Genomic DNA, 27,965 nt, shown 5'->3' with positions numbered 1-27,965 from the left:
TTCTTCGGTGGAAATTAATTTTAAAAAATACGTGCTAGCGTTTCTCTGACTAGAAACAGTCACACTAGCTACTTGGCTAAGAACTATTGAATAAAATTGCAATTCATGTGTTTGAATCTTGATTCTGACTAGCATCCATGATTTTGGGCAAGTTCTTTGGAGTCTTTAACCTCGGTTTCCTTTCTTAAAAATTGGGACGATAGTAGTTAATTTCGCATCAGTTGTTCTAAGAAACAGATGCAATAATTGTGCATGAAGATGGTTTAGCACAATACCTGGCACATTATGCCTAAATAAACATTAGCTATTATTATTATTAATGTCATTATAATCATACTGACAACAAACTGGAAACTGGATTCGTAGGAGTTGGAGGCAAAGGCAGCCTGGAGGCAGGAAAGCCACATCTGGTCCCTGTATGGATTTCTGGGTGATGTGATATGCTACATTTATTTACATCGTATGCACCTGTGTGTGTGTGTTTGCCTTGTTGCACCTTTCTCAGAAATCCAGGGAGTACTAAAGAAGGAGTATTTCAGTAAGTCTGATTCAACAATATAGCTTTTAAAAATGTTTTTATTTTTTAATTTCTGTGGGTACATAGTAGGTGTATATATTCATGGGGTACATGAGATATTTTGATACAGGCATGCAATGCATAATAATCACATCATGGAGAATGGGGTGTCCAGCCCCTCAAGCATTTATCGTTTGAGTTACAAACAATCCAATTATACTCTTTTAGTTATTTTAAAAAGTACAGTAAAATTATTATTGACTATAGTCGCCCTGTTGTGCTATCAAATAGTAGGTCTTCTTCATTCTTTCTATTCTTTTGTACCCATTAACCACCCCCACATCCCTCTCAGGCATCCCCCCAACTACTCTTCCCAGTCTCTGGTAATCATCCTTCTACTCTCTATCTCCATGAGTTAAATCGTTTTGATTTTTAGATTCCACAAAAAAGTGAGAATATGTGATGTTTGTCTTTCTGTGCCTGACTTATTTCACTTAACATAATGATCTTCAGTTCTGTTCATTTTGTTGCAAATGACAGGATCTCATTCTTTTTTATGGCTGAATAGTACTCCATCGTGTATAAGTATCACATTTTTTTTTTATCCATTCATCTGTTGGTGAACACTTGGGTTACTTCCACATCTTGGCTAATGTGAACAGAGCTGCAACAAACATGAGAGTGCAGATCTCTTGGGTATATAACCAGCAATGGGATTGCTGGATTATATGGTAGCTCTATTTTTAGCTTTTTTGAGAACCTCCAAACTGTTCTCGCTAGTGGTTGTACTGATTGACATTCCTACCAACAATGTACAAGGGTTTCCTTTTCTCCACATCTTTGCCAGCACTTGTTCAACAATATAGCTTTATATAGCTTTGGAAAATAAAGAGAATAAAGGGTCATGGAATCTAGAAAGAAATGAGTCCTGTTCCATACTTATCTTTGCTGGACCACACATGGAGGGAATAGCATCCTTTCAGGGTACTGTGGTGAGGAGTTCCAAGTGGGGCATGTTGGGGAGTTGAACTTGAATGCATGGGCTCTGCTTCCAGATGAATAACTTAGGAGCAAGTGACTTGAGCCCACCTCATCCTCCTGCCCCATAAATACTTGAGAAGGGTGTGGTTATGCTGGTTAAAGTTCAGCATATTTAACAATTTATCTGCTAGTTGAATTATTCTATATAACCTGATCCTGAAGTCATAACTTGACTAAAATGAGTGCAATGAAAAAAGTCCCATTGTCACAAGAAGCTCACCTATGGACTTAGCACTAATAAAATCCTGACCTGCACAGGTCAGCACATCATAATTATTGGAGTTTCCATCCCCGGAGCAACTTGGCATGTTAATACAGAAATATATCTAGAGAATGGACCTGGGCCAGGGCAGAGAAGGCTGAAGGTTTCCCGTATGGCCTTTAATGACTCACATTAGGGCTGTGGGTCCTGAAAACCTTTCAAGTCGGTATTTCAAATTATACTATTTCATCTATCTAGAGGAATATGTGATATGTGATCCGTTGGATCTGTAGCTGGGGGAAGAGCCTTGGTGGGCATGGAGGACAGACCCTAAGGTGGCCCCCACGATTCCTGCCCCTTGGTGTTCATGCCCCGTACAATCCTCTCCCCTGGAGTGTGGGCAGGAAGCTATTGCTTCTAGCCAATAGCATATGGCAAAGGTGAAGCAATTTTGGAAATGCACTTAAGGTCCCAATAGGTTAATTTTTAGGTAATCAAGAGGGAGATTATTCTAAGTGGACCTGACTTGATCAGGTGAAAATCCTTAAAGGAGGGACTGGGCCCTCCCTGAGGTAATGGATTCTCCTCATAGGCTTGATAACATAAGCAGCCCTGTTAAAGGTGCCCTTGTGGCAAGGAACTGTGAGCAGCTTCCATGACCTGAGGGTGGCCTCTAGTCTCCAGCTGGTAAAATGCCAGGACTTCAGTCATACACCCTCAAGAAAATGGGTTACTCCAACAATTTGAATGAGCTTGGAAGCAGACTTGCACCCAGCCAAGCCTTCAGATGAGAATGCAGCCCAGCTGAAACCTTGACTGCAACCTTTCTGAGCCAGTTAGGCTGTGCCCAGACTTCTGACCCACGGAAACTATGAGATAATAAATGCTTGTTGTTGTAAGTCACTACATTTGTGTTAATTTGTCATGCAGCAACAGGAAACTAATACAGAGAGGTGGGGTGGGGGGAGTGTCAGGGAAGACAAAGAGGGGAAAGAAGACAGAGGGAAGAAATAAAGAATATTGAATACTAAATTTAAATTGGCTTTCACAAAACTGTGAGCCTCACCTCTTCCTTTATTCCTTTCTACCCTATACAGTATTTATATTTTAGGCTGCAGAACATGTTGGGCCACATCTGAGTGGACTTGGGAACAGCCTTGAAACCCAACCAAGAAGGAAATTGGGACCAAGAATAGGTAGAAAGATGGGAGAAAAAGCAGAGGAAAGCTTAGGCTCTGAGCTGAGTGCTGGTGTGAGCTCAGACTGTGTTGGGAAGGACATGTTTTAGGGAACAACCACTATGTTGGCTGTTAGGTCAGTATTTGCCACCACACTTCACACTCTCCAATGCCTTTGTCAACAATTCACAAACTAATGTATAGCCAACATTTTACAGCAGATTTTCAAATCTTGGGGAAGAACTAATTATCCACGCAAATCACATATCATCATGTAAGACATGCAAAGGCTAAGAACAAGTGAGTGTATTTGAGTCTATGTATGTGTGTGTATGTTTTAATTTTTAAGAAGATGCTCAGTTGTCTTTCCACCTAGGACTTGGGGCCAAAAAAATGGTTTTGGCTAAGTCAAGCTCATGGTCTAATGAAGGAAAGTCTTTATCTGCAACTTTCTCTATTGCATATATCATTTAAATTTCTTTAGCAGGGTCTATATGAAATGAGTGTCATGTGTACTGACTGATCAGAGTTAGTTCCTTTCTCCAAATTGTAGGCAAATCCCTGACTTATATGTGATTTCTTCCTCAGAAGCCTATAATGTTCCCTCCCAGAACTTGCTGCGATCTCTCATTCTGTTTATTTTTCACTCTTTTTATCTGCTTGCCCGCTAGAACTGCACTGTACAATGTGGTAGACAATAGCTACGTGTGAATGTTTAAATTCAATTAATTAAATTATATAAAGTTTAAAATTTGATTCCTTAGTCATACTGGCCACATTGGGAATACTCAGCAGCCACATATGACTATTTGTTATCATATTGAGTATCAAGGATTTAGACACTTTCCATCATCACAGAGAGTTCTATTGAACAGTGCTGAATGCTACACATTTAGTCCTCATTATTCATGGTCCTGATATGCATACATTTCAGTTACCATGGTTTTGCTAATCTACCAGTCCCCAACAACATAGCTTAAATTTCAGTTACCATGATATGTTAACTGAATTGCATAAAGCACAAAGTTTGCCATTAGCTGCTCAATCCAAAAATCACTACACAAATAAAAGGTGTGCATGATGGTCAGCAACCAATTGCATTACTTCTTTCCAAGTCTGCCACTGATTGGTCTGTTATTCAGCTCATGCACACACAGCAAAAAGCAAGTAGATGTGCTGCCTTCTTTTGTTTTCCCCCATGTGATAAGGCCATGTAACATTTAATAAAATTGGAGCATTGATAGAGAGAACTGGTCAACAAAGATGAAAGTGCAACAAAGAAACAAAAGTGATAACACTAGAAGTGAAATTAAAATAAGACATCAATGGAATCATCAAAGAAGTAGCTGACAGTGGGAATGACATTGCCCTCATTTGAGACTGTAGATGTGCCACCAGAGAGATGCAGTGAAGGTACATGCATCAACATAAATAAGGGGAGAAGTTATGAGGAAAAGGATGAAGCTGTCTCAGAGAAAGTGACACTGGAAAAAAAAAACACTTCACATGAAAGGAACTCTTGGAGATATTTCACAATAATAAAAACACAAATGATAAAATATGGGAAGCTTTGACAATTTGCCAAAGGCATAGAAGAAGAATGCTTATCTATATCATTAAGCTATATGATGAATAAAAGAAGGCAAGCACTGTTCAAACTCCTCTTGATAAATTTTTACAAAAAAGATCCAGTTTAATTCTCAAGGTTTCTAATAGTTTAAATTACTGTGTACTAAATAAATATCAATTTTACTGCACTTTTTCATGTCCCTATACATTAATAACTGACAATAAGAGAGTATGTAAGTTTTGACAAAAATTGTTGTAGGTCATGGAACAGGTATAATTTTTCTCATTGATTATTGATTGCTTTGCAGAGTTTCAGCTTGCATGGTCACTTTCCCAGTCCTGCACTACCATGCAAAGGAAGGCGGCCTGTAATGCTAACTCAGTCTGAACCTCTACTTTCTTGAGGAATGAAAAAGCTTTGCCAATTCTAGAATAGGCGCTCCATCTTTGGCAGGGACAATGTCAGTCATATTCATCATCGTACCCACCTGTAGCACTTAGGACGATGTCTGCCTAGATTAGGAAGTTAATAATAGCTGGTGAATGAATGAGTGAAAAAATGGATCCATCTTCCTTTAAGTGGGAGGCAGGAAGAAATCATGAATCATTAATGAAAAAGCAAGTTAGGAAATGGGAACTAATCAAAATGAAAACAGCAGGAATATTACATGGCTGCAGGTTACCAAGAAAGCTAAATTCCACCAATCCCACATACATCCACTACCAAAGTGAATTCTGCCTATAGTGGTGAATGATGATGCCACAAATGGCACAGAATTTTGGTCCAGGCTTTAGAGTAGAAAATGTGAATTAACACAAAGAATGAAAAAATAAAAACCTCAAACAAACAAAAACCCCAAAACCCAGTGCTTTGAAATTAATGTGTAATAGAAAATTAAGATGCATTGATAAATATAGACAGTTTCACGGAAGGCAGCTGGTTAATTTGAAGTTGAATGGTGCAGTAAGTTACTTTGGATATTTGATTATCTATTTCTTTCAGTGATGTAGGATTTAAGCCATTCCATTATTTTGAGTAGCAACAAATATTTGATAGAGATACAGATTGTTCTTCTGTGGATTTTCTATGTATAGGCTTTGGAATTAAAAAGTGAGATGGGTGGCCAGGGTATAGGTGGAATAAATAAAAAGTATCCAATTTAATGATATTCAAATTGTTATGAATAAAAATTCACTTCAAAAGGCGAGGTTCTTAATCTTTGATCTGTCAAAGCTGAAAAGCTATTGCTGCAACCTGACTTTAAAAGAAGATTTGGGATGTTACATACAAATTTATTTTTCGTAGTTTTTGCATTGCTAGAGGGGGAGCTAGTACTGAAATCTATAAAACCAAACTGATAGCTGGTCTTACAGACCCATAGGCATGCGCGCGCACACACACACACACACACACACATCGCTATCTACACAAATCAAAATTGACCACTTTCAAAGCAAAGACAAAATCAGGTTACAGACAATGTAATATTGATGCAACTTTTTCCTTCTGTTTTTAGTCTTTTTATTTTCTTTTTTTTGAAATGAAGTCTTTCCGTGTTGCCTCCCAAGTAGCTGGGATTACAGGCACACGCCACTGTGCCTGGCAATATTAATGTATTTTGATCCCCATGAAGGTTTCTAAATGTTTGGAAAACATAAGGAATTACCTGAACATAGGTGATTTGTTTTCCATTTCAAAAAGTTGCACAATTTTGAAGGGTGATAACCAGTCAAAAGGAAAAACAGCCCCGCCCCAACTGCCAAATCAAGGATAATCCAGGCAGGATAAATTAGAGCACTGTCCTGGGTCACTCAGAAGTAACATTCAGAGAATTAATTACTGGCATTTAGAACTATATGAAAGCAGAACATAAACAAATGAAGATTTTCTTTCCTAAGAGAAATCATAATGAAAGATAAAATTTATAGCAAAAGGAATTGAGCCATTGTAGTATTGCTATAGCTAGTGATTTCAGGCTTTTCTGGAAAATAATTTCGTTTGTGATTAGACTAATTTCTGCTGAGCTTAAGGTTAGTGGGATCTGTGCTAATTTTAATGTCTCGGCAATTGCATTCATTTTTTGATTTTTTTTCTTGAAGCTAATGCTGTGTGGTTGTTGATCTGAGCACTCTGTCCTTCCACATCACTCATATCCCTTCTGACGAATTCACTTATGTGAAATATGCTGGGACTGACACTTAGGTACAAGGGCAACTGTGGTCAGAACAACTCTCTGAGCCAAAAGCAAAGCTCATAAACAAATAAAATACAAATAACTTTACTATATAATACAGTAAAGGATGGAATGAAGAGCCCCTAAATTGTGGACAATGGTTATCTTTGGAAGTTGGGTTTAAGGGGATTATTACTTTCTCCATCATTTATTTCTGTAATGTTTATTTGATAATATTAAGGAATTCCCAATTTTTAAAATGCAAAAACGTCACTCTGGTTATGTTTAAAAGTTCTCACAGGATATTCTTACTGAAATATTCATGGGCTAAGCACTATGATGTCTGGGACTTGCTTCTAAATCATACAGTGGGAGAGGAGGTGGGTAGAAATACAGAAAATAAGATTAGACATGAATCGGTAGGTAATGAGTCCACATGAATTCATACAATTGTGTCTACTTTTGTTTGAAAGATTTGTGATAAAAGATTAATGAAAATGGTAGGAGATAAACTTGGCAAAGTAGACTGGGGACTAAACGTAAAGAACCGTGAGTATAAGGAAGGTTTATTCTCCAGTTCAGTGCTCTCCAGATTTCAGTGAATGCAACCCTACCTGCGACAATATTGTCACATGCATGCACCAGGCATATGCTTATTTATTCATTCATTCATTTATTTATTTAAAATTATGTACATGTACCATTGTACTATTATGCCATTATAAAACATACACAAACATAAAAAAGCTAGATAAAAATAAGCACAAGTATTGTTCTAATATGTTCTTCTTACACTCTATGGACCTGGACCCCAGTTAGGAGCCCCATGCTTAGTGAATGTGGGGGCCCCTTGAGGTTTTCTGAATAGCAAAGAGTTTATTTATAAGAAACAGAAACTTACTGGCGCAGTAATGGGAGGTTGATTAGAAGGACCCAGAGCTACTTCCCTGAGGCTTCTCAAAGAACTCCAACGGACTGGGAAGTTGTTCTAACTAGATATGTGACTTGAACAAGGATGGTCACTTCCTTGTACACTTCTTTTACATATATGCAATACACATAATGTGTTCTGCACACAGTCAGGATACAATATGCATATAAAACAAACATTCCCCCACATATTATCTTGGGCAATATATTTAACACAACGATTATGATGATAATAATAGCTAACATTAATTGAATACTTACTCTCTGCCAGGTATTGTGGTAAGAACTTTACATACACATTTTTACTCAAAACTCATGACAACCCTATGGAAATCGATCTTATAATTGATTTTCATTTTATTATGAGGAAATTGAGACTAGAAAAAGTAGCTTTCCCAACATAAAAGGGCTAGAAAATGGCAGAGTCAAAATTTAAATCAAGATGTTTCTGACCCCAAACCCCATATCCGTAACAACTCATCCATATTGCCTCCAGAGAGAATAGTGTCCAAACCAGCAGATTGTTGTGATGATTAAATGAGATAATATAGTTAATATGCTTAGCACACTGTCTGACATAGGGCACACATCCTACTAATAGGTTAGGATTTTAGTACACAGAATGATATTTACTAAGATTTTCCACAGTAAACACCACTAATATCTCTCAATATCAAAACACCAATATTTATAATTATAATTGTAGTGAAATAATGTTTTATTATTTAGTTAAACATTATTTATAATAACACACGCCTAAACTCCTTTCCTTTGCTGCCATCCATAACCACGTGTGGCTTTTGTTGTTGAGTCCCTGTGGAATGGCTGACTAGAGAGAGATTGCAATTGTGGACTGTGTTATGCCTCCCTCTCAGCAGGCTACAAAAGTAGAAATATTTGCACCTGGTGTACTCCCATCATGTTCTTAAGGAGCCACCTGTCTAAGTAGGAGTGCATGTAACTTGAGCACTGAATGACCCAGGAAATACATATATACATATCGATTTTATTTTATGACTGCAGGGTACTTTTAGAGATGTGACAGTCCTGGAAAGTTCTTTGCATTCCATTGGTTTCACTTGAACTGGTCAAATATACCACTTCCATTTCTTTCTTTTTTTTTCAGATTTCATATTTTTATCAGCCAATCCAGATTAAGTATTTATTTAATAAATACTTAACTATTTACTCATGGCTCCCATGATTACAGTAGCCATCTCTCCCTGATTTTCTGGAACATCCAAGATTTGAGATTTTGTCCCAGTACTACGCTATAATTCCAAATTTGATTGGCAGCCTTAGCCTCTGTAGAGGCGGTGATGCATGAAGCCCTATGCTGAGAGCTGTGATCTGAGATGAGACTCACAGGTGCTGGTGTGTGGTCTGGTCTACATTACTGAATCTGTACTTAATTTTGATGATCATTAAATGTTCCTTTTTTTAAGTTTGCAAATACTTTACTAAATGTCCTATCACTCTAAAGGGAATTTTAAGTTTCGTAGTTGAGTTGGGGTGAGGGGAAGATAATGTCTTTGGTTTGCAGATTTTTGACATTTAGTCAAAGCAGATCTTTCCATCAAATAATTAATTTTGGTATTATTAATTCCATACATTTTATGTAATGAGATATTCTATAACTCTAGGTATTACCTAGGAAACTGCCCATCATCCCCTCTGTTCTTCTCCCTGGGAAGTTTTTTAAATGCTAGAAACACTGTGAAGAGCATTTGTGCTGACACAGTAGAATCCATCCCCACCAATTTGTAGCCCCAATAGCAAAAACCCAAATTAAATATGTGGGATTCTTGGAAGAAAGCATCCAGTAACCAAATACTATGAGCAAAAAATTAATTTATTACAGATATATTCTCTAGTAATTCATAATAGCTTCTTGAATTTTAAACGTCTTTTTGCTATTTCCAATGCTTAAAAATCATAATTTTAAAACATAAGTACTGTTTTATATACATTGTGATTTCTTTTCTTTTCTCTCTCTTTTTTGTTTTGTGTTTTACTTCTAAATATGAATGATATGGTTTCCAAGTAGCTACTTGGAAAGAAAGGGGATAGGATTCATTGTTTTGCTCTAACATGGTAGAATTTAAAATTTCACATCATATACCTGGAGTTTTAACTATATGAAAAATAGCCAAATGTCATCACTTTCTTGGACATTTCTTTTACGTGTATATATATGTATAATATAAACAGAATACATCTGATTAGTACATTTCAACATTTCATCAATGTGACTTTTATCTCCTATTTTATATAAAATAACAAAATATACAGAGAGAAGAAAGGAGACATCTGTTCATCATACACACAAAGTAAATAAAAGTTCATGTATGGCTTTGCAAAGGTAGATTATGACGTGACTTCCATATTTATTTGTTTAAAAGCCTCTTGAGAGAACGTGTCAGTGTGCTTACGAGAGCGGCCATGGTGGTTGAGTGTCGCGCCGAGAGTCCAACATTAGGGTCCCCAGGGTTCTTTCCAGTGGCTGCTTCGGCAGCTTTCAGTAGACAAATGTAATTTATGACCACTTCATCGATCTTCCCTACAATTTCCTGCCGCTGTGTTTCTGAGTTCACGACTTTAACTAATCGCATGCAAGCTTCTGTTAGGCAACAGAGCACTTGAAAGCTGGAAGTCATAGCTAGGAGCATCTCCTCCGGGCTTTTCTCAGCCATCGCCATTTTCCTACAGGCACTTCCCAACTGTCTGGACTCAATGGATAACAGTTGCTTGTACTGAGAAAGTGTAAGGTCGTACGCTTCAGGGCGTGACTCCTCTCTCTTCTCCTTGGTTGCCCTGACGAGACAGAGCAGCTCATTGGCATCATTTTGGGCTGCAAGGAACCCATCAGGCATTGCATATGTGCTCTCCTTTAGGGCATTTATTCTAGCAATCCGGGCATCAAAAGCCAGGTTGCTGAAGTCCAAGTCATCCGGGTCTCGCAGGTCTTCTGCCCAGACCTTCAGCACTGACCCTCTGGATAGCTCCCCTCGTTGCTTCTGAATCGCCACAGCCAGGCATGGGCTGCTTGGTTCTGGCATGGCTTGAGTCATCTGTGGTCTATAGAGGCAAGAGACCTGGACGGTGGCCTCTCCCCTCTCCTCTTCTTCCTCACCATCTTCATCCTGCCCTCGGTTCAGGAAGCAATAGCTGAAGGGTCCCCGGCATCTCCAATTGCTGCCCTCCAGCTTCCGCAAGGGTAATGTCCTATACAGCTTTGAGTCTTTATGAGCCACTGGGGACCTTTTGTGAAACCTCCCCTCAGAGCTCAAGTGCATTGAGCTTTGGGAAAAACTTTTGGTGAGCTTCCTCCCCAGGGGGAGTTCTGCTCGCCTTTCAGAACTGGCCTCCTGTGCTTCTGTGATGCCTGGACACTTTAAGCTGACTGCACCCTTGGTTCTCTCTCGGAAGGTCTCCAAATCGACAGATCCGGAGAGGATACTGCTGCTATGTCTCAGAGCCTTCTGGCTGGGGGGTGTCCTGAGGCTCCCCCCTCTCAGATCCGGTGGCCGCCAGCTCACAGCCTCTCCGTATGCCTGATTTGCTTGGGAGAAATCATTAGGGTCTTGATTTGGAATTGGCACCTTTGATTCCGAGTGAATGTTTGATGGTAGCAGGATGGGATCAGCTTCAGGATGTTGAGACCAAGCTGAAGGCATGCCTCCTCGTCTCTCCTTCCCAGGCTCTGTCAAAGCTACACTAGGGGTAGTAGAAAAACAGAGAGAATCATTAAGCATCTCCTGGGAGGCCATTTTTACTACATCTCTACATGATGTCTGTCATTTCTCAAGGATGTAGTCTGGAAGGGCTGTCGATGCTAAGGTCACCCTGCTTTCCAAAGACTGCCTCTTGATATCTCATAACAAATTTCCATTTTAATGAATATCAAGAAAATACTGGAATCTGTTATTTCTGGAACTGCTGATTCATTTGGAATTGTCTAGAAATCCCAAACATTTTCAGGGATTTCATGAATTGCCTTGCTCCCAATATCTACCCATCAAAGCTTAGACACAGAAAACAACTGTGTATAGGTTATTCAAGTATATTGGAGATATTAAGTTTCATTTCAAGGGAATTAGGTTAAATCTGGCATTGTTACTTTTCTTTTCTTTCTTCCTCCTTTCTTTCTCTTTCTTTCTTTCTTTCTTTCTTTCTTCCTTTCTTTCTTTCCTTTCCTTTCCTTTCCTTTCCTTTCCTTTCCTTTCCTTTCTTTCCTTTCTTTCTTTTAAAGAAGTGGCCTAATTTAATTAATGCAAATTAAATAAGTGAATCTTTTTAAGAAGTCAGCATGAGGTTTACCTGGTAAAAGTCTGAAGTTGAAACACTGGGCCAGTTGCTCAACATTTTTTTTTTTTCTTTAAGAAAAGCTGTCATGTGAAGCAAATAATCCCCATCTCACAGAATTTTTGTGAGAAGCAAGAGGTAACTCAGGTGAAAGTTCTTTATAAATCATGAAGGATTAAACAGTGTGACTTAGTTTAGAGGTAAAGATGCAGTTGGGTGATGAGTTAGGTGATATTCACAGACAGCTTTTCCAAAGGAGGTAAAGCCAGTGGTGGGTTTTGAGAAAGTAGAAAATCTTAAAAGAACAGGAATAGAAAATGATCAATATAAGATTTCACTAACTTCTATTGACCTGTATGAAAAAGACACTATTGATGACATAATTTGAAACATGAAAGTATGAAAGAGTATCTGCTTTTGCCATGTGATGGCCAGCCAAGTGGATCAGTGAGGGGAATGCCTGCCATTGAGTGGTGGAGTGGTGAAGGTGGGATACAGAAGGTGGATGTGTTCTTTTTTCTACGTGTGTTTACACTTTATTATTTTGGGGAAAATAAAGCAGCTCATCAGGAATAGCCTCAAAATCTTCCTGACACTGGGCTATGCAAGACACTTCAGAACATCCATATAGAGCAGTCTTACAGAGTAGGGAGGAATCAGTAAGATTGCCGAAAGGCAAATGATCTCTCCAAACCCCTCCAATCTCCCTGATACCCTGCTCTCTTATCCTTCCTTGTCCCTCAATAATGAAATGGCAGAATTAGAACTCAGATGTCTTGGGAAGAAAATCAAACTGTTACGTGACTCTAAGCAATACTATCATATAACTAAAAGTCACACTGGGCATTGTGAAACATCTGCATTTAGAATTTAGGAAAAACATATTGCCCCATCAAATTCTGAAAGCAAGCACAGAGTAAGATTATAAAGAGCAAATGCCATTTTCACCTTTATAATCTTTAGTATTTATTAAATACCAGGGGATCAATGATTGGTACTTTACAGTTCTGTGGCCTTTTAAAATTCTACCTTTTACTTTTCTTCCAGACATTACGTTTTTAAGTTTGTTGTAAATATGGTTTACATGCTCTTGGCATGTCATACAAAGTGCTAAATCCATCATTGCTGTACCTGTGGTTTCCTTAATCTTGGGGAGCCGATGGCATCCATCTCTCAATGTGCCAAACAGGGGTTCGGTGTTAATGGCTGTGTGCAGAGCAGGCACTGTCATCCGTGGACACATCCCTTCTGTCTGTGGGTGCAGTTCCTTAAAGGTGGCTCCGTGGTTGGGAAGCCCAGGGGCTCTCTCCTCTGAAGGAATGTAATTCACGCCTTTCCCAGAAGCGTCAGGAATCAAGTGCTTCCCCAGGGAGGGGCAGAGCGGTGACTCCACGGGTGTGGCACAGGCACTGCCACTGCTGCCTGTGCCACAGCCTGCATCCACTGAAGAGCCTTGGGAGCTCTGCAGAGAAAAATGGCCCTCGCTTTGCAGCGATGACATCCGCTTGGCCAAGTGGTAGTCACAAAGGCGGGCCACACTCTCATCAGCCTCAGGAAGCTTGGAAGGATGGTCGCAGGTGGATGAGTCAGCGTCCTCTGGGTTATCTAAGTCTTTGGCTGAAGATGCACAGGTCACGTCAGTTAAGAAGCGGTCCCCTTGACCAAGTCCTGAGCCATCACTGGTTTCTCCATCAGGAGCTCCTTCTTCCTTCCCTTCCGCCTCCCTTGCCCCAAGACCAGAAGCTCTTGGAAAGGTTTTCCCTGTTGCTGCTTCTAATCCACTTTTTTCAGCCATCCCACCTTCAGTGGCCACATACCATCTTTGGCTGTCCTTGCGAAAGGCAGTTCTCTCCAGATTAAAAGTGCTCAGGTGTTGACTGTCCCGTGAAGACACAGTACCAAATTTACCACTGGCCTCCTCCTCCATCTCTGCCGTTTTGGTCCCCTGCTGTTTTTTTCCTGTTGTGTTCCCATTAGGGGGTGCCTTCCCCTCACCATCGGCCAGCTTGCTTTTCCTTTTGCTAGTGCAGGAGTATGCCACGGACCCCATGTGCAGTTTGCTAAAATAGTCAGTGACCGACTTAGTCTCCATAGTTTCAGGCTCCATCTCCATGTGGTCTGAGTGAAGTAACTGCTTGGAAGGCACAACTTTGGGCGGGAGGTCGGTTGCTGGCCTAGCAGCCAGGGTGTGCGAGGACTTTGGAGGCAAGCCCCCAGCGGGGGTCTTGGAGGCCGGGAACTCGGTCTGCTCTTCTGCAAGGGGGTGGTAGCCTTCATGAGTGGCCAAGAACATGCGGGAGAGGTTTTCTGACTGTTTTTGTGCTGTGGCCAGTTCAGAACTCTCAGTCATTTCAGAAGAGTTAGTTTCATTGCCCGAGTCTGACGAAGACTCAGGACTATAAGCCCGCAAGATGGCTACACCTGCATGCCGTAAAAAACAAGAACTGATTAATGGATGCATCAGAGGCACTTGGAGACATGTAAGAAAATGGGACTCATTATTACTAAAACAAAATACCAAGTTTTTCCCTTTTCAGTAAGGACTCTGAGTTTATTGCACAGTTTTTCCAGAAATGGGGGTGGGGGGAGATGTGCCTTATGTTTTAAAAAAAAAAATAACAAAGGAAATCACATACACACAGAAAAACCCATGATGGCAGTTTCAGCACATTTATGAAATGGGACGTGTGAAATGGAGAACACCATGTAACAGGACTCCAAGGGCAAATGGCTTGGAAGGATGGAATGATATGGTTATCAGTGAATGAATGTAACAATTGTGAAAGAACCTGAATTGTCACTGGTCTGCTGTTCTTCTGACACGGATAGAGCCTCTAGAGCTCCCAGCGTGGAGACGACGGCATTATCCAGTCCCTTCTCACACTTGCCTTCGGCGCTGGTGGGCACAGCGTCAATGAGGGACACGGGGATCTCATCATTTTGCAGGCTGCTGCCTTTCTCCTTGTCCTCGGGGAAGGAAGCTGCCTGGCTCTGAGAGTCCTCTTCATCTGAACTGTCTCTAAAGCCAGGTGGGGGTGCGGCAATGGCCATGTTCAAGGAACGCAACAGGAAGTCATCCTCATTGTCATCACCTTCTGGAGGGGGCAGGGATGTGAGGTCAATGATGTCATCGCTTGACCCAGACAGGTTGAGGATGGCCGGCTGGTTCATCTCCCCCACCACGAGGTCCTCCTCGCAGCTCACCTCGTCCTCGTCCTCTGCGTCATCAGTGTTTTCTGCATAACAGATGTCGTGCAAGAGGGGTTCCTCGATCCCCTCCGCGGCCTGGAAGCTCTTCACATCGCCTATGTTTGCATAAACAGAATTTTCCACAAACTGGATGCCCTCTGCCTCTGGAGTGAGATCCAGGCCCTTCATGTCATTGGCACTGCCAATGTAGAGATTTCTCTGCTTCTCCAGCATTTCAGGACCCTCATCTAGTAGCGTTTCATAGCCGAGGGTTGGGGGACTAATACCATCATCCAAGGTGAAGTCTCCAAAAATAAAGGACACTTTAGCTCCTCTCGGAGATTCCTGTGCTTTCTTCAGAGTTTCTGGTCCTGAGAGGGTCAATAGGGACCGCTGAGCTAGACTTCTGTAGTCTGCCTCACAGGGGGCCTCCCCGGGCTGGCTCAGCTGCTGGTTAAGTCCATCTGAACTATAGGCATTGTCTATGTACAAGTGCCGGTGCTCTTTTGGACACATGGTGCTGTCTGTGATCTCCACCGTCTTCTGCTTTGAATCTATGTATGTTATCTGGGCTTCTTGTTCCCCTTCGCCAATAAAGGTGGTCATTTGGGGTATACAGTTCCAATCTGGGCCAAGGAGGTTATGCTTCCCCTTGTTTTCAGGTCCTAAAGAGAAAGAATCATGCAAAGACACATTACTGTACTGTCTGGTTTGGGGTGGGGCGGGGGTGGGAGGCTCGTCTCTGTTTTTTAACTTAATGGCTTGTAGCATCACTTATGTAAATACAGTTTTTCAACTACCCAAATATAGTACTTATTGATTTAGGCTTCAGGTGTAAGAATTCCTTGGGTTAGGAGAACCGACCTTAACAAAATTGATACTGCATAAACTGTAATTGCTATTTGATAAAATGTAATACCATCTGGGGGTAGGGAAGTATAGCTTAATTCCATCTGACCCTTGGTTCTATTATTAAAAGGCTTCATTCATATCTACAAATGTAAATATACAACATGTCTTTTACCCTTAAAGGTGAGATTTCAATAGGCCGTTATTCCAGAACATTAATTGTTCTTTTCCTTGTAAGGTGAGATTTAATATTCCCTACTTCATGGAGGAAGATATTGAATGTTTTCCTCATTGAGTTCAGAGACAGTCAAGGGTCGTCAGAGTTTTACTATATTTTTTAGGAAATTAAGATAAATGTTGTAATGATAGTACAAAACTTCTATCTTCAGTCTTTTGATATCCTAGTGGATGTTAAAATATTCATGTATAAATGTCAGCATGCATGCCCATGTGTATATGTGTGTGTGTGTATAAAATGCATAAGGTGGCGTGGTCACAGGTAACGTACTTTTCTCTGTAATTTCTAAGCATAATTAATATTTAGATTAATTTCAATTTTTGTTTGTATCATAGGAACTCCTGCAAATTTGTTTCATGTTCCTCATGGGTTAAAATTACAAAACCCCAATTTAAATACTATTATTTTGTTTGCTCTTCAAGCATCTTTCAATCTGGAATTTTGATGTGGAGATTTGCTCTGATATTTAACCAGACAGAGAACTGGGTCATTCTGTTGATATTGCCTTGTAGATTCCAGAGGCAACATTTCCAGAAAATTTTAGGGGCATACTATTCTCCCATCTGTTCCCTCAAACTGCCCCCAGCACAAGTTTGGATAACTGACATCAGATGTGCAAGACATATGGAAAAAAAGTGCAGTTTTACCTAAGAGATTTTTGCTCCCCGCAAATCATGCAATGGACTTAATGCTGAACAGTGTTCAGGGTCATTTTAATAAATTCATGTATTTTCATGAACAATAAGAGATATAATTTTGAAGACATTGAATTATACACTGGCCGTATTTGCATCTTACCATACAATAAATAAACCTTGTGGGGGTTCAGCATTATTTTATTAACAACAATTTGGATTATGACTGGGTGTGCGTGTGGGGGGAAGTGTGTGTGTGAGTGTGGATTGCTGCAGGAGGAAGAGTAGTTCAGCAAAGTTGCATTGCAATGCGGGTTTAGGGCTTGGCAAACATTTTCTGTAAAGGGAGGCCCAGATAGTAAATATTTTGGTTTTGTGGGCCAACCATTCAATTGAGCAACTACTCAACTTAGCTGTTTTAATATGAAAGTAGCCATAGATGCTACATAAACAGATGGGTGTATGAGTTGAATGGTGGCCCCCAAAAGATATGTCCACTCTGTGAATGTGACCTTATTTAGAAAAAGTGTCTTGCAACGTTAAGGATCTTGAGATGAGATTATCTTAATTATCTTCATGGGCCCTAAATTCAATGGCAGAGAGAGATTTGGGCCACATAGAGAAGAGGGGAAGGCCATGTGAAGACAGAGGCAGACACTGGAGTTAAGCAGCCACAAGGAATGCTGGCGGCCACCAGAAGCAGGAGGCGGTAACGAGAAATCCTCCCCTAAAGCCTTTGAAGGGAGCGTGGCCCTATCAACATTCTGGTTTTGAACTTGTGGCCTCCAAAACTGTGGCAGGATAAACTTATGTTGTTTAAAGCTCCCAAGTTTGTAAGAATTTGTTCCAGCAGCCTTAGGAAAGTAAAACAATGTGTGTGGTTGAGTTCCAATAAAACTTTATTTGCAAGAACATGATTTGGCCCATTGACCATAGTTTTGCCAACTCTGATTTAGATGAACAAGAAAACTGAATAGGTCAGCAGGCTCAAAGCAAGTTGATGGATACTTACTGAGACCCTCCTAAAGCCCAGAGATGCATACATATGTGGGGCCAGAGATTTTGAAAGTGCTTGAAGGCTAATTTTCAAGATAGAGAAGAAGAAATGGGGGCTGTTTCTTATTAGAGATCTTGACTAAGATCTGGGATCAATTTGAGGTGAGAAGAAAGTATGTGTTCAATCTGGCTTCCTTCCAGAAGGGTCTACTGATTTGGCTTCCTGGAATAATTTTGGAGACATGGAAGAATGTGGTTTGGGGGCTGGGATCTATTCTGTGGCCCAGTCTCCTACAGAGTGGAAGGAGAGAATGGACTGGGGAAGAACTGGCCTGATGGGACTTCCGCTCTGTATTTCTTGGCTCTCAGATCTTTCGGGAGTTTCTGAAGAGAAGAGAGTACTTTCAGCCCTTAAAGTATGCTGAGCCCAGACTGCTGCTCAACCTAGGTCTATCAGTTTCTTTTTGGAGTGTGCTCTCTCTCCGTTATCCTCGCTTCTCTCTCTCTCTGTCTCTCTCTCTCTCTCTCCACCTACCTCCCGCCCTGTATCTTTGAGAGTGGGGATAGGTATTTGAAACCAGGAGAAATGATGGTGAGGCTGAAGTCCCGTTCTTTCCCCACAGTAATAATACTTTTTGTAACTATGTTTTTGCCTCTTTAAGTTCTATTAAACTTTATGTTGTGGGTCACTATGAATTGGACAGAGTGGAGACCCTTATTACTGTAATCATGTTTAGAATAGTAGGTTTGGTTTTCTTCATACACCTCTACAATCTTTACAGTCTATGAGGAAAGGATTTATTTTCAAGATAAACTTTAAAATTTGAAAATAAAAAGCCAAAAATTGGTTTTCCAGTGGGAAACAATTGTGTCAAATTGCTGAACTGCTCTTTGGAATTTCTTTACTTTTCTTTTTTTTTTTTTTTCTTTTAGACACAGGATCTTGCTTTGTCAGCCAGCCTGGAGGCTGGAGTGCAATAGTGTGCTTGGCTCACTAAAGCCTTGACCTCCCGGGCTTGCATGATCCTCCCACCTCAATGTCCAAAGTAGCTGGGACCACAGGTGTATGCCACCACACCTGGCTAGTTTTTAAATTTTTTTTGTGGATACAGCGTCTCACTTTGTTGCTCAGGCTGGTCTCAAGCTCCTGGATTCAAGTGATCCACCCGCCTCGGACTCCCCAAGTGCTGAGACTACAGGCATGAGCCACCATGCCCAGCCTTCTTTGGAATTTCTAAGGTCAGCATTAAATTGCTCTAAATCTCCTAGCTCAATGAAAACATGTGGTCATAAAAATGTTTACTGCCAAACCCAGTGCACGCCTATCACCTCCTTTTTGTTCTTTCTTTTTCTATATTTATTTTTAAACATTTGTGTCTCTCAGGAGCTTTCTTTGCCTCATGTTCTGTCTTTCTCTCCTTTCTGTGTTTCTATCACTTTCTAATTTATTTATTTATTTATTTTTGAGACAGGGTTTTGCTCTGTCACCTAGGCCAGAGTGTAGTGGCGTAGTCATAGCTCACAGCCGCGTTGACCTCCTAGGCTCAAGGTATCCTCCCACCTCAGCCTCCCGTGTAGCTAGGACTACAGGCGCGTGCCACCACACCTGGCTAATTTTTATATTTTTTGTAGAGACGAGGTCTCCCTGTGTTGCCCAGTCTGATCTCAAACTCCTGTGCTCAAGTGATCCTCCTGCCTCAGCCTCCCAAAGCACTGGGATTATAGGCGTGAACCTGCATCTGGCTTCTATCTCTTTCATTCTGGGTTCTTTCTGCCTCTGTTTTTTTTTTTTTCACTGCTAATTATTAATAGAAATGCTGAGCATCATTTTAGATGATGTACCTAGATTATTTTTCTAACCCTTGCAAGCTAGTTTTTAAATCCCATTTTACAAATGAAGAAACTCAAGCTCAGAGAAATTAAAAAAAATCAGATACCTCAAGATGGGACTGGATTAAATCTCAGATTTATTTGACTTGAAAGTCCAGGTGTTGCCTTCTAACATGCTTTATCCATTGCTCCTTGTTTCTAGCTTCCCTTTTTCTATGACTGAGCTGCTTCCATTCACCTGGCCATCATAGTAAACTGTGTGTGAGTCTGTATGCGTGTGTAAATGTGTCTACATATTGCAGTATATTTATGGAATAAAGATTGATGTTTATGCTCAATTTAACAGTGACAGAACTTCCTTCCCTTTTTTTCTCCCCTCATTTTCTCTGATAAATGCCGGGGACTGGGGCGGGGGGCAGGGTTGGGGGGAAGGGAGAAAAAAAGAGAAGCAACAGTAAAATTTGTTTTTAAGAATTCCCCTTTCTTTTAAAAGAAACCCCAATTATGGAAACTCTGATTATACTTTTTTTTAACGGGTCAGTGGCTGTGCCTAGAATGGTGGCATCTGTCCATCAGTGACATTTACTAAGCAGCCACTGTAGATGGAGTAAAATGCTTAAGTAACTGAAGAAAAAATGTTCTAAAACCAATGAAAACCACCTACTGTCAAAGGAATAATCAATTTAACATTTGCAGCCTTCCCTGTCCTCATTGTGGGGATCTTTTTTTCTGTCAAGTAGGTGAACTGAATTATTTGATGTCTTTGCCATCTTGGTGCTCCTATTATGGATCCAAGATGGCTGCCAATGTGGAAGAATTTTCTTCTAGTGTTCCCAAGTCCAAGTGCTAGGCAATAACCACGTCTTCCTGTTTGTAAAGTTCCCAGAATCCTGGGCATAAGTCTGACTACAGGGAGGAGGCTCCCAGACACCCAGGCCTAGGACACCATCAGGAGAGACCAGCCCTAAAGCAGGGGCTCCCAACTCGTGTTCGGGCATTCCATCATTAGTCCTCTGGCCCTGACCTCTGTAAGAGTAAGGCCATGAAAACCCAGCCATAGAGACTTTCATGATAATAAAATCAAGGTTGGAGCAAGCACCCTGACACTTCTGAGTGATGTGTCAAATGTGGTGAGAAATCAGCATTTTTCTTTTTAACAATTAGCCCACATCACAGGTATCTGAAGGCTTTTGGCATTGAATTTGGACATTTGATTTTTTTGTGGGTACAATTTTAACTTCTTTTAATTTTAATTTTAATTAATTTATTTATTTTGAGACAGAGTCTCACTCTGTCACCCAGACTGGAGTGCAGTGGTGCGATCTCGGCTCACTGCAACCTCTGCCTCCCAGGTTCAAGTGATTCTCCTGCCTCAGCCTCCCGAATAGCTGAGGTTACAGGCACGTGCCACTATGCCCAGCTAATTTTTGTATTTTTAGTAGAGATGGTGTTTCACCATGTTGGTCAGGCTGGTCTCGAAAGCCTGACCTCGTGATCCGCCTGCCTTGGCCTCCCAAAGTGCCAGGATTACAGGCGTGAGCCACCGCGCCCAGCCTTAACTTTTCAGAAAACATCCTTATTATTGTTGTCAGGTGGGGTGTTTGCAGGGAGGTCAGTGCTTGATGAGTTCAGGAAGAGAATACCTGTTTCCTGGGTCGCTGTGTTTTTCTTGTTGGCCATGTTAAATATCGACCTCCTGGAATCAACAAGCAGCCGGTAGTATCCAGCCGTCAAGCAGGCCAGGTTCATGGCATCTGAGGATTCCATCAGAAGCGTGATAGGCTACACAAAAGAGAACACTTTGGTTAAAGCCATCCATTCTTAATAACATCCCTGGAGTGTCAACAGCTGCACTTATGCTTATGGAAAAAGGAGTTATTGAACAAACATTTCATGGGAGAAACCCAAAGCAGGAGAAAAAGCCAAGGATAACACAAAGTGCCTTACTGAAAAACATTCAGGACACACCCTCTAAAAAGCCTGGACATTTTGAATCTCTTCGAAGTCATATATATATATGTCTGTCTATCTATCTGTCTATCTATATTTGAGACAGGGTCTTGCTCTGTCGCCGAGGCTGGAGTGCAGTGGGGTGAACTTGGCTCACTGCAACCTCCACCTCCTGGGTTTAAGCGATTCTTATGCCTCAGCCTCCGGAATAGTTGGGATCACAGGCACGCACCACCGCGCCAGGCTAATTTTTGTATTTTTAGTAGAGACGGGGCTTCACCATGTTGGCCAGGCTGTTCTCCAGCTCCTGATCTCAAATGATCCGCCCACCTCAGCCTCCCAAAGTGCTGGGATTGCTGGTGTGAGCCACCGCACCTGGACCCCCAGTCATATTGAAATGAAAAAAAATGAGATTGTCTTCTTCCCAAATAATTAACATTTTTAACATTTAAAGACAATTAAACATGTTAAAGTGGTAAATTAACATTAACTAGTTAAGTTACCAGTTGCCTCAGTTACCGGCAGTGAACTCACAATCTGAAAATTACAGGAAGATTAAGTTTTGGGTTCACGGTGTAAATCAGTGTTAAAGAGAGGTAAAATTCAAGTGGAAATTACTGCTAAGACTGAATGAAAAGTGCCAGAGATCCAGTAAAAAGTTGCTTCTAGATGAAATCGTAAATTTACAGGAGGGTAAAACAGACGGGGGTTGAGAAAAGGCCTCACTAAAACTCTCTTGAAACAATAAGGTTATTATACAATTGGACATAGATTTGGAGCTTATAGGGAAAAAAAAGCGTTGGATGAAGCAATTTTTCTCATTGAGTTAGGAAGGATGTGTTTTTGTTGAAAGAGAAAAAGTGAGTGAGAGAGAAATAAGGAAGCAAGAAAAAGCAGATGTGAAGAGAGGCACAAAGACAGCAAGACAGCAGGCCTCTTGCTTTCACTCCTAGGTATAGGACACTGCGCGGATTCAGCGCCCCCAGCTGGTAGAATTTAACTTCCCTGCCAAAGCCCCTGTACTACCTGTTGAACTGCCTTTCCTTCCACTTCAGTTGAGGTCTCCCCTCAGCCTCCAAGCCACCGCATCATTATTTTATATAGGCGGGACACCATCGGCCGGGCACGGCACTCATTTCTGTTTAGGACAGATTATCTCTGTCATCGGATCTGTAATAACTGCATCCAGTTCACCCTTTCATCCACCTTTCTCTGTGATGGGGCTATTTCTCTCAGCCTCTTTGCTCATGGAGTAGGATTAGCATTCCAAGTCTATCCTCACGCTTTCAGCTTGCCATGAAAACCCTCTGGATCCAGCCCATGAAGTCCTACAGGTCACAGCCAGCATGTCTGAGCTCCACATTCTCTCTTTCGTGATCATCTGTTCCCACTGCAGAGCTCTCTAGTGTATTCTGATGTGCTTTGTAGAAACGCTTTGCCACATTCTCAATGGCTGTTAATCCACTCCTCCCACACCAGCACCCTAGTGGGGATGCAGGTAGGGCTGGGTCCTCCCTGGCTATTTTCAGAGCACCCTCCAGGCTGTTGTTGTCTCCTTTGTGGAGTCACTATCTCCATTTGTTCCAGTGCCTTTTCTTCATAGAAACAGTAGAAATACTGCCATTGCCAAAATCCAATAACTCATCTCTACTGGGAAAAGAAGGTGGAGACCGGGAACCTGGACTATTTCCTATTCTCTTTTGGGAGTAGAGTTTTGCCCTTTGTGGACCAGCTCAGATTTTTTTTTTTTTTTTTTGAGATGTAGTCTCGCTCTGTTACCCAGGCTGAAGTGCAATGGCACGATCTCGGCTCACTGGAACCTCCACCTCTGGGTTCAAGCAATTCTCCTGCCTCAGCCTCCTGAGTAGCTGGGATTACAGGTGCATGCCACCACGCCCAGCTAATTTTTGTATTTTTAGTAGAGATGGGGTTTCACCATGTTGGTCAGCCTGGTCTTGAACTCTTGACCTCGTGATCTGCCCGCCTCAGCCTCCCAAAGTACTGAGATTACAGGCATCAACCACCGCACCTGGCCAGATTTTTGTTTTAAATGGAATGGCCATGACATTCATAGGAGCCAGATGTTCAGTCAGTACCAATTGCTACCATATGAGAAGACAGATGGACTAAAACATCAAGCTTTTCCAAAAGAATAAACACATATGGACCTAACGTAAGCAAAGGGAGTGAGAATTCTAAAGAAAGTTGGGAAAAATCTCCCTCTTGATTTGAGTCATATATTCTAGAAAGTTAGTTCAGAAAAGTTTCCCCTACTCTATACCTAGAAATCACATATTCTAAAGTCAGAAGGGACCTAGAAATTATGTAACTTGCTTTCTCACGTATGAATAAAAAAATTGAGCCCAGAGAACTATAGCGACCTGTTCCCAATCACACAGCGATTTAGTGAGGACTGGAGCCCTCAGGCCTGAGTTGGTGGATTATTTTCTGCACCACATTGCATCTGTGATGCTCTGCACACATTGACTTTTGCCTGCCTTGTAAACATTTGCAGTGTTATCAGAAATTAGCTATTGACAGCAAGGCCATGTGTCAACACCCGAAAAACTTGCCTTCACATCTAGCACGTGGAGTTCTACCCGCACCAAGCTCTCCTCCTCGGAAAACATTTCGATCCTGTTGACATGGCTAAAGTCGGCTAAAAGAGCCACCAGATTGGTTTTGGTGTTGATGACATGGCTTATGCCATACCGGGGCCCAACCAGGAGAGTCACTTCTGAGCGCTTTTCTGCCTGCTGAGAAAGAGAAGTTGACAACATAAAAATACTGAACCTCTGAAATGCCATGCCAACTTGAACCTATGATCCTATTTTTATAAGATTATATTTTCTTTAGAAAGTGTTTCTGGGTCATACTGTACTAAATCATCCAATTAGAAGAACCAGATACATGACTGAATTGAGGCTCTGATAAATCATGAGTAATAAGAAAGTAAATGTTATAGCACAGTATGTTCATAATCATAAGATGCTTTTAGAAATGAGGTTTGTTTTTTTCTTTTTGGTTTTCCTTTTTTTTTACTGTGAAAGCAACTTCTGGCTCAATGATTTAAAAGAAGGCCATTGTTAGAATCCTTTGATTCTCTCGGTTCTTCACATTTCTTTTTCTAGGGCATTCTGCAGTGGTGTTATCTAGTTTAACATTTCTTCTGATATTTTCAGACTGTTGTGAAGTTGGTTAGAAATGAAGGCTGGAGAAGATTCACAGCTGATTTGCTTTCGTCATCAGAGGCGGAATGAGCTGCTGTGGCTTCCAAGAGAAAGCAAAAAAAAAAAAAAAAAAAAGAAATTACCACTAATGTTGCCTTGAACACACGGCCCCCATACAATCGTAGGTCACTGAGGAACTTGAGATAATGGACCTTGGCTTGTAGTGCAGAGAGCTGAGGAGAGAAAAGAAACCTCAGGTGTTAACTCTATTGGGTATGACTCCATTTCAGCTGGAGACTAGCAGAAAACAAGTGTAAGATAGAAGGATGATTTTATGGCTGAAAAGCTGAGATGTGACAAAGACTATTCATTAGGAATAAAATTGCTACATATTTGGTTTCCTGATGAAGGACTAGAACATAAAATCAAGATTCAAATCTTATTTATTAGGGGGTCAATGTATGGGGCACTCATGGGTATAGATATGCTGGGCCAGGGCACTCAGCAAGTGAGAACAAGACCATAAAATGTTCCATTGAACATCTGCTCACTGGGAGATTTCAAGAGGTGAATGGGCCTTCTACTTGCAATTAGGGACAAAGGTGAGGTGTCTACCTATATTCCCATTGCACAAGAGACTCACCTGAATGCAGACTTTGTGGGAATCATTTTGAATACGCACCTGCAATCTAGGCAAAGCCTTCTAAACAGGCCCTTTACACTTCCCCTCTCAAGTTTCTTCCAGTCCTTGCAAGTTTTCGGGGGAAATGAACTTTCTGAGATCCAATCATTGTGGAAATGTTTGAGCTTGCTATATAAGGCTCTGTTTTATTAATTCAACTTGGAAAATCTGTTGAGTTTCACAAGTGATTTATAAATGAAATTTTATCCAGATAAAAGTTATCTTTACAAAGACTTAAAAATGTAGGATCCCATATCACTAAAAAGAGTATTTGATTTAAAAAAAAAAAAAAGGTCCATGTTTCATACTGAATGTGCCAGGGATGTTTATTAAGGTTGAAATTTTCCAACAAGGTGTAGACCACCATTAAGTGGCAATGACCATAAAATTCTATTTTCAATTGCAGATGGCTTGCCAACTTATTTGTTAACTATACATAAAGGCACTGCTCTTTATGTAGTTGTTACTTAGCACCATTCATCCATCCTACTTCTTTCAAAAATGCAAAGCATTTGCAAATTGTTTTGAAAGCAAACTATTCACTCTTGGCTAGAAAAACAACCTTTAAAGGACAGTGATGGATAAATGGATAGGTTGATTGATCTTATAGCAGTTATCCAAATTATTACGAGTGGGCCAGGCTTGAAAAAAAATCACAAGTCAATTATAGAAATTAGCTTCCAGCAAATCAGAACTGAAGTTAAAAAGAACTTGACCCACATCATCTTGCTACATCTCTGTAAGCTGAATGCTCACTGTGATCAAAGACATCCTTCCCATGAAATTGGGAAGTGAGTTAAAGGTGGCTGATAGTGTGTTGAAACTGATTATACTTAAAAAAAAAAAACTGTCGTGGGGTGAGGAGGGGGTAGAAATAAATGTGCCTTACCCAGTAAAAATGACTTAAAAAAATCAGATACTAAGACAAAATAATTCTCCACGTAAACAGTGATTTGTATTAGAGTCACACAAATTTCTCCAGCTAATATCAATTGGAAAGTGTTCTTCAGTTATAAGACTGCTTCCAATTTTATAGATCCAGTATTTTAAGGTTCCTTCTCTTTATGGTTCCTGGAATCCTTTGCTTTTTATTACCTATAAACTATAGCTCTCTTTTCTGACCAACAGTATATTTTAAAATTTCCTTTGTGTTTCTCTTACTTAATGAAAACAAAAACAAAAGCATAAAAAGATTTTAACACTAATGATGGTGAATGACAGCAATAATTTTATCTTCCCTCCAAAGGTAGGATTGAATCCATTGTTTGTCAGTAGGGGTGATTTTGTTCCTGGGAGCACATTTGGCAATGTCTGGAGACATTTTTATTTGTCACGATCACGGGAGGGTGCTACTGGCATCTTGTGGGTAGAGACCAGGGATGCTGCTAAACATCCCAGAATACACAGGATGTTCCCCGTAACTCCCTAACAAAGAATGATCTGTTCCCAAATGTCAATTATGCCACAGTTGAGGATCCCTGGTTTAATTAATGTGGCCTCTGGCCTGCAGGGCCTCTTGCTGGCTGTTGTGCATTGAAGCTGGTCTGAGCAGTAAGCAATTGCATGATTGAAACATAGAATTATTTCACAATTCTATCCTCTATCCACAAGGTCTCAGAGGCTATGCAAACTTTTCCTGGATGGGCACATGAACACATACCTCCCTGCTACAGTACGGAGTCCATAACTTGTGAGAAAGAAATAGGTTTCTATATGAATACTTATTTTTCATTAGTGTTAGAAACATGTTAATAGTTAGAAAAAAGTTACACAGTGTTACTGCTTCTGAAAATATGGTACTAAGTATTTTATTCATGAGCTAATTTTAAACATTTAAAAAATGCCTTCAAGCCTCTCTTTATAATTTTCTTTTAAGATGCAAATATGATACCTTTTTACCCGGTGGTACCAAGTTTTGATTTGCTTTGACAAGGTGTGAAAGTGCTTTCTTTATGTTCTTCTCTTTCATGCTTTGCAGCACAGCAGAGGGAAGAAAAGTCTCTAATCCCCATTCTTTTCTGCAATAAAGAGCATATCTTTAATTTCACATTTCTGTGATGATGAGTTATATCTAAGACAAAATGGTGCTCTGATGTTTGTTGGAACAAATGAACCCTTGGTGAGGCAGAGAATGGAGACAAGTCCCCAATTAAGGAAGTAACTTTTAATTTACACTCAGGACACACACTACTTGATCATTAATACACATGTTTGCATTTAAAAAGAAATCTATTCCTCATTCTCTAGAGACAATGCTAAGGAGGCATTTGGAGCCCATGTAAAGTGAAGAGACATTTTGTCCAACCAACTTCTGAATCTCTTCAAAGTCACTCACGTATTCGAGTTTGTATTTCCAACACCAATTTCTCTCCATCCCTTTGTTGATTTCTATTCTCCAATCTCCCTGTCTGCTCATATTCTTCCTCTCTTAGAAGAATGGATGCAAGTCCTTCATGTCCCCAAACCATTCTTCCCTGTCCCTCCCCTCCTCCATGGCTATTTCTCTAGGC

At 40.7% G+C, this 27,965-nt stretch overlaps 1 protein-coding gene across 6 annotated transcripts in view; it reads right to left on the bottom strand.

Annotated features, from left to right (window-relative positions):
- Nucleotides 1–558: 558 nt before the first annotated feature.
- FRMPD4 (FERM and PDZ domain containing 4) overlaps nucleotides 559–27,965 on the bottom strand; it is a 602,496-nt gene continuing 575,089 nt past the window's right edge. For 3 of the 6 annotated variants that reach the window (XM_055376894.2, XM_031006115.3, XM_055376895.2), the window contains 7 exons: nucleotides 27,347–27,473; nucleotides 24,917–25,006; nucleotides 24,177–24,359; nucleotides 21,297–21,435; nucleotides 14,706–15,770; nucleotides 13,048–14,337; nucleotides 559–11,328 (listed from right to left, as the gene is read on the bottom strand). In XM_055376894.2, the coding sequence (XP_055232869.1) occupies nucleotides 11,324–11,328; nucleotides 13,048–14,337; nucleotides 14,706–15,770; nucleotides 21,297–21,435; nucleotides 24,177–24,359; nucleotides 24,917–25,006; nucleotides 27,347–27,473 (2,899 nt within the window). In that variant the 3' untranslated portion in view covers nucleotides 559–11,323. The remainder of the gene's footprint in view (nucleotides 11,329–13,047; nucleotides 14,338–14,705; nucleotides 15,771–21,296; nucleotides 21,436–24,176; nucleotides 24,360–24,916; nucleotides 25,007–27,346; nucleotides 27,474–27,965) is intronic. The other 3 variants (XM_055376892.2, XM_055376893.2, XM_019019843.4) reach the window with 1 other exon arrangement.

The sequence above is a fragment of the Gorilla gorilla genome, chromosome X, assembly GCF_029281585.2.
Source record: "Gorilla gorilla gorilla isolate KB3781 chromosome X, NHGRI_mGorGor1-v2.1_pri, whole genome shotgun sequence".
Lineage (NCBI taxonomy): Eukaryota > Metazoa > Chordata > Mammalia > Primates > Hominidae > Gorilla > Gorilla gorilla.
This window is presented reverse-complemented; position numbering and strand designations above follow the sequence as displayed.